The sequence below is a fragment of the Etheostoma spectabile genome, chromosome 24, assembly GCF_008692095.1.
Source record: "Etheostoma spectabile isolate EspeVRDwgs_2016 chromosome 24, UIUC_Espe_1.0, whole genome shotgun sequence".
Classification (NCBI taxonomy): domain Eukaryota; kingdom Metazoa; phylum Chordata; class Actinopteri; order Perciformes; family Percidae; genus Etheostoma; species Etheostoma spectabile.
In genome coordinates this window covers 14,940,856-14,947,913 of record NC_045756.1, presented here as the reverse complement: position 1 = coordinate 14,947,913, position 7,058 = coordinate 14,940,856, and the positions used below count along the sequence as shown (strand labels likewise).

General features: G+C 41.1%; 1 protein-coding gene and 1 long non-coding RNA gene across 3 annotated transcripts in view; both read right to left on the bottom strand.

Moving 5' to 3' along the window:
• Positions 1–130: 130 nt before the first annotated feature.
• Positions 131–2,578, bottom strand: LOC116673717 (uncharacterized). 2 transcript variants are annotated; one of them, XR_004327866.1, is made up of 3 exons: positions 2,569–2,578; positions 755–2,417; positions 131–324 (listed from the first exon to the last, which is right to left on the bottom strand). It is a non-coding gene; the product is annotated as an uncharacterized LOC116673717 (long non-coding RNA). The 2 variants fall into 2 exon arrangements; XR_004327865.1 differs by having other exon boundaries at positions 755–2,574.
• A 1,148-nt stretch (positions 2,579–3,726) lies between these two features.
• dgkza (diacylglycerol kinase, zeta a) overlaps positions 3,727–7,058 on the bottom strand; it is a 154,233-nt gene continuing 150,901 nt past the window's right edge. Inside the window, exon 35 of the mRNA XM_032505889.1 lies at positions 3,727–4,855. Coding sequence (XP_032361780.1) covers positions 4,739–4,855 — 117 coding nt within the window. The 3' untranslated portion in view covers positions 3,727–4,738. The remainder of the gene's footprint in view (positions 4,856–7,058) is intronic.

The window sequence follows — 7,058 nt, the reverse complement described above, 5'->3', positions numbered from 1 at the left end:
ATGAAAAAATGGATCTGTTAACGAAATTGTCATTATTGACAACAGAGAATAAGTGATCTGCCATTACAAGCAGAAAGACAGCAAAACCTGCAACATTTATTTAGGTTTCCTGAATTAAAAACATATCCTAGGCTTTGTTGGCTTTGTATGTGAAACATCTTCACTCTCATTACATTGTCATGTGTTGAATGAGTGGTGACTGTTTACACGTGCATTATTATCCCAGTTTTGATAATTATACTGCTTTTGAACATATGTAGAACATGATGGCCACACAAAACATGAGAAACCGAGTTCTTTGTCTCTATGTAGACACAACCTGTTCTCCCTCCGAATTAGTAAAATATGGACATTTGGACAGTGTCTGTCAGCGTCTGATGCGACAAAAAAGGCACCCTTTAGCGTGTGTGTACCGGGGAGAGCAGCTTCTAGACGGGGGGTAGCGAGTAGTATGTGAGGGGGAAATTCCGCGTAGGGACGTTGGTCGGAGTGATGGATGGGTCAAACACAGGACTTTCATCCTGGAGAGTGGAGTTTGTGACCCATGTGTGTCCTCAACCGTCCCCTTATTCCTGCGATTCACAGAACCCGACTAAGCGCGTCAAAAGGGACACCAATAGTCCCGACCAATCGCTTTTAGGTAAAGCGTGTTATATGATGCTGAGGAGACTTTTAGCGTCAATAAAAACGACAAAGGCACCTGACCAAACGTACGTATTTTACGAGATGGGAGTGAGAATGTGTTGGTAGACACAATTCTGGAAAGATCCAGGTTTCTGACACAGACCCAGGACTTTCACCCAGGAGAGCGGCGTTCATGTCCCGCGTGTTTTCTTAACCGTCCTGTTATTGCCGCGTGTCAGGGAACCGTAAGCCCACCCATGACCTTTTCCTAAACCCAACTGTCCCGTTCCCGCAAGTCACGGAACTATAAGCCCACCCACAACCTTTCCCTTCCAGCATCAAAAGGGACACAGACACAGGACTTTCACCCAAGAGAGCGGGGTTCATGTCCCGCGTGTGTCCTTAATTGTCCCGTTATTGCCGCGTGTCACCGAAAGCCAAAAGCCCACCCACGAACTTTCCTTAACAGCATCAAAAAGGACGCCAATTGTCCCGTCCGAGTGTGTTAAATAGGACGCTAATAGTCCCGACCAAGAGCGTCAAATGGGACGCCAATAGTCCCGACCAAGCACGTCAAAAGGGACGCCAATAGTTCAGACCAAGCGCGTCAAAAGGGACGCCAATAGTCCCGTCCCAGTGTGTTAAAAAGGACGCTAATAGTCCCGACCAAGCACGTCAAAAGGGGCGCCAATAATCCCGACCAAACGCGTCCAAAAGGACCCCAATGGTCCCGACCAAGCACGTCAAAAGGGACGCCAATAGTTCCGACCAAGCGCGTCAAAAGGGACGCCAATAGTCCCGTCCCAGTGTGTTAAAAAGGACCCCAATAGTCCCTACCAAGAGCGTCAAAAGGGACGCCAATAGTCCTGACCAGTTGTGTTTAGGTAGAGCGTGTTATATGACGCTAAAGGAGACTTTTAGTGTCAATAAAAATGACAAAGACATCTGACCAAGCGTCCATATTTTACGAGATGGGAGTGAGAATGTGTTGGATCCTTTTTGGTTTCTGGTAGTGAGGGCCCATCGGGATTTTGAGTTTATATTGTTCTCTACTTGTTTCCACTGTTTTTTTTAATCTCTTTCTGCTTGCTGTACAAATGAAGGCCGGAATTTGTCTCCGTTTTGTTGGTGTCCACACTATTCAGCACACTGTGTAGATCCAGGTGTGTCTTTGAGTTCTCGCGACTGCAGTTCTGTACAGACGGAAGTGAGGACGATTGCTTTGTCAGCTGATCAGCATCAATGGAAGACGGGACATTAAAAGTTCTTTTCTATTACTGGTGTCAGAATTTAACTATCACTTTGGAGTGAAGATTTTAATTTTTCCTAGGTTTCTTGAAACAGAATATGATGTTTACACAGGCGTAAACACATAACCTTGATACGTCGATCGTAGGTCGCTTTGCCAGACCCTCCTCCACAGCACTGCAAAGGAGGGTTGGGATAATCCACACAGCATGGGCAACCAATCACAATCATCATGGGAGGCGCTAAACTCCGTAATGTGTACATTTAAAAGTTGCTTTAGCCGTGAGAGAAAACTCAGATTGGACAGATAGTCTAGCTAGCTGTCTCAATTTAACATGTAGAGAACATCGTGGATGTAGACTCCTCCGATCATACCCGACACGCCCGTGGATGTACTCAGTGATCTACAAAAAATAGTTTTACTATAATTTAGCCATTGTCTTTTGTTAGTCTGCCTATTGAAAGACATGCCAATCAGTTTGAGACTGAGATCTGTTCTTTTGATGGGGCTACACTTTTGAATTGGAGGCTGTGCCTTTAAAAAACTTGGTAACACTTGAAGTTTTCTACATAAGAATGACATGACACTGTCATGAACACATGAGACTGTCATGAACACATGAGACTGTCATGAACACATGACCCTCACATGACACTGTCATGACACAGTAGAGTAAACTAGAGTAAACCAAAAACTCTTACAGCTTTAACCCTTGTGCTGTCTTCCCGTCGACCATCCAACTTTGATTTTCCGGGTTGAAATTTAAACATTTTGTTGTTCTTTTTCTACACTTTTCTCAACATTTTTGTCAATTTTAGTCAAATGTTGTTGTCACTTTTGTGATGTTTTTTTAAATTATGTTTTTGTCAATTTTTTAGCAATTGTTTTTGTCGCTTTTTCCAATGTTTTGGATGATTGTTTTGTCACTTTTTTCTGATTCTTTGGTCACTTTTTTCAGCATTTAAAAAAACAATGTTTTTGTTCCTTTTTTTCCTGCATTTTTGTAGTTTTTTTTTCAACATTTATCACTTTTTTGACGTTTTTAAATTATATTTTAGTCAATTTCTTTAAAAATTGTTTAGTCACGTTTTCCAAATTTTTGGTCACTTTTTCAGCATTTAAAAAAGAATGTTTTTTGATTTATTCTTTTCCCGCGTTTTTCTAGTTTTTTCAACATTTGTCACTTTTTTCAATGTTCTTTTGTCATAGATCTGATATAGAAAAGTTTTTGTAAAACGGGTCTTCGGGTCAAATTTGACCTGATGATAACAGGTGGGTTAAAGTGTCAGAGGATTTAATGAATCAGAAATTGAAACGGGAGGTTTGAGTTTAATATTTGGTTTTGCTGTAACATCCAAAAAAAACTCTAAATGTTTCTCAATGTTGCTGTTGAACTCGACACCCAATGACTTGTGTCTACTGTATCTTTCAATGTAAACAAGCTTCAAAGTTTGGCAAAACTATAATAATCATACATGATTTAAGACATAATTTTACTATCCAAAAAACATTTCATTTTCAGTTTTGATCTAAAGTAAACACACACACACTTACTTGATCTCATTTGAAATCAATGTTCTCTATAGTGACCCTCAGTCACAAAAAGAAGTTGGCGAAGTTAGAATGGAAAATCATCTTAGCCCATGAATTCACCTCAGACATCCAATCCTTAAGCACAGGCACCAGAGAAACATCACTTTTGATTATTTTTCAACATATAAATAATAATTATCTCAAGAATCTGTTGATATAAGCCAACAAAACACAGTATGTACAATGTATTGATAAAGTCGCATGGGTGAGGTAAGACCAACCAAAGCAGGTTCACAACGTAACGGATGATGGCATTCATGCACAGTAAAATAATAACAGAGCTTCGTTCCAATTAATAAACATTAATTGTGTCATTAGTTGGGGCTGAGTGATGATCATAGCTCGGTTGGTCAGTCTAGCACTTTGGTCCAAACAAGATCTCTTGACAATTACTACAGTAGATTGCCATGAGACCTGATATTGATATTCCTAAATCCTTGTGATTTCACAATCCCCAAATATTTAAAACACACAAAAGCTAATGGACTGAATTTGATGAAATGGGTTCGACCCGCCTGACCTTTCTATTGGTTTCTTTCACCGTGGAGCCCAAATTTCTCTTACATGTTGGTGTGTAATGCACTTTGCAGCCTCTAAAGGTATAGCCACTTTAAGTGGGCTTTGCAGTGAAAGCCTTGTTAGATTGTTACTCCGTGGTTTTATGAAATAAACTACATTTCCTGAGTTTTTCAACCATGATATTAGCATTAGAATCTGTACTCATTTTTCTGCCTGACACCAAAGAGGTCCCGCTAAACATTGCATTATCATTAATAATTTTCCTGAATGATACATTTTAGGTTAGAGTCCTTTCTTTCTTAAAAAGTTTTAAGAACAAGTCTGCCCAAATTACTATTCAAAGTCAGAAACAAGATGATCATCTTTAAGCTGTTTCTATTTTCTTGACTTAAACATTACTGAGCTACTCAAAGTACAAAAATAATGACCTCTATGTACTGGACGTCTCCTAATTTTCCTGTTTTTCTTCACCCTTATCACCCAATCACTACCATCAATGGTCCATCACTATACCATCATTTTAGTCACTATAATAATAATAATTACCAAATGCATGTTGCAATCAGATTTGACACAGCTTCACTCTGTCTGCAATCTGTTGACTCCGAGTCATTCCTTGCAAGCACAAATTGGAAGGTGTGTACCACTCTTTCTGTCACCCAGGCCTCAATGAGCTGCTGTACGTCTCACGAGGAGGAGGACGAAGACAGCAGTGTCTTCATCCACGTCCCGCTCGCAAAGAGTTCGACAGTTTCAGACAGCCGTTTCCTGGTCCTCTCTCTGTATCATCTGGTAGTGCTGTCTGTTCTCCAGATAGGCCGCCAGTTCAGAGTCCTTAGCCTTCTCAGCCCTGTTCTTAGGAGTCTCACCCTGATAAAGAGACAAAGAAGAAGAATTACCGAAATAGAATTAGAAATATTACTCTTATTTTGACTGTTTTGCCCTTTTTGTTTTTGCTATTCCACCTGCGAGAGGCCAGGTTGGCATGGCATCCCCCTGACCATTCTGTGTGTGAAATGATGTGGACCAGAACAAAGTAAGTAACAGCTGTAGGGACAACTACGCTAATTAGTTAGCTTAGCTACATCGCAACACGTTTAACGCTAATTTATAGGTGGGTCAACATGCAGCGGCTGTGCAATAAGGAAACAAGATGAATGAGGACATCAAATTCCCAAAGAAGCCATTCACGTGTCTCACGTCACCGTCAACAGAAATCTTTCGTTTAATTTGAAATAGAGCAGCCGCTAGCCCGCTAGCTCACTACAACGCTTCAGCTAATGTGTTAATTCCTGCAGTGTCCACTAGCTAGCGTTAGCACGGCAGCACCCCATAACAGCAAAACTCATAAAATATACGGCTACTACCACAGCCCGTAAGGGGGATTGAATGATTTAATTTAATTTAATTTAAATTAATTTAATTAAATGCGTGCCCGGACCAGACCGGTGGCTTTTGCCAGAAATGTATTCACTGTGGGAGGGGACCATACTGTGGTGTTGAGTCCTTTTTGACACTCTGGGTCGGGACTTTTGGCGTCCCTTTTGACGAACGGTTGCATTAAACAGCTTCAGAGTTTACGTTGCTATAGACGCAGGATTCCAACCATAGAGACGGAACAGACTATTTTCTTTATCGGAAGCAATACAATCATATTTAAATCGATGAACTCCTTGTGTCAAATTGTTGATTTATTTGGTAAGTAGCCATGTAATAAGCGGGATGATGTAGAGAGAGGCGGTTGTTACAGCGAATACAAGTCCTGATCACCCTGTCGGAGTTGTATTCGCTATAACAACCTCCTCGCTCTATATTATCCCTTACATATCTGTATGAAGTTGTAGCCAAGAGCAGGGCCCAACAAAGGACAGCCAACTCTTCAGACAAACAAACTCAGCAGTCTACATACATCTTAAAACAAAACAGGGACAATCCTTTGAGGCCAGCAACGTTATGCTCTTGATCGATTTGGTTGGGGATACGCACAGTTAGCTTAGCCTGGAAAAACCAGGAATGTTCAAGCCATGCTGGAACGGTGCAAGTCTTTTTCCACAGCAAAATAAGTTGTTTACCTCGAGGAAGTGTTGGACGTGGGTTTGTTGGCACAAACCACAAAAGAGTCTGTTGTACCACCCTCCCCCTTAGCACAGTCAGACCTCTGGTACTGGAAGACTATAACAACAGACACAGTACAACAGACTTGTAATTTTGCACTTTTGCAATGCAAGCTGTGATGCACACTGGGCTTTCGACTTTGGGTCTTGTTAAAAATAAAACAGGCTTTTGTCTTGTTTGTCTTATTCCCACTTGTCACAATGAACAGCCTCCCCTCTCCTCTCATCTGTGCTGGAGAGATGGTGCATTTCATTAGCTCCAGTTGCAGTGTCTAAAACGTGTGTGATTGTGAGTTTACAGGCCAGCTGAATTTCTCTATATCTGAGAAGTGGCATTGTCTCCAACTAATAAAATTTAGATAATGAGAAACAACTGCATTTGAAATGAAATAACATGTCCTTGAGAGGACACCAACACACAAACACATATTGTAAGTGGTTGTTTAGGGGAGAGGGGCCATTATGCTTAATCACTTCCAGAGTTTTGACGAGACTCTAATTAGTTGAGTATAGCGTGTGGTGTGAGTGTGCGTGCATTTGTCTTTGGGGTTCTACCAGATTTAGAAACATTCCCAGTGAGTGAGTGAGTGAGTGAGTGAGTGAGTGAGAGAGACCCTAAGTGGTGAGTGCAGAGAGATATAGAGATAAAACAGAGTACTTATAAAGATGTCAAAATCATAGTCTCAAGTCTTATTGAGTAGTCTTATTTTCTCAAGTCATTTGTCTCTTTTTCCATTCATTGCACTCTCTTGCTGTTTGTCTCTCTCTCACACTTTCTCTCACACTCTCTCTCTCTCTTTCTACATTCTTTCCTCGCTCTCCCTCTCTCTGTATCTAGGTCACTGCTGAGTCCAGCCAGTTAGGAGCTTTTTCTAAACTGTTGAAACCTCGATGGAAAACAAGATCCGATTTGAGACACAAACACACACACACAGACACACACAGAGAGACACACACAC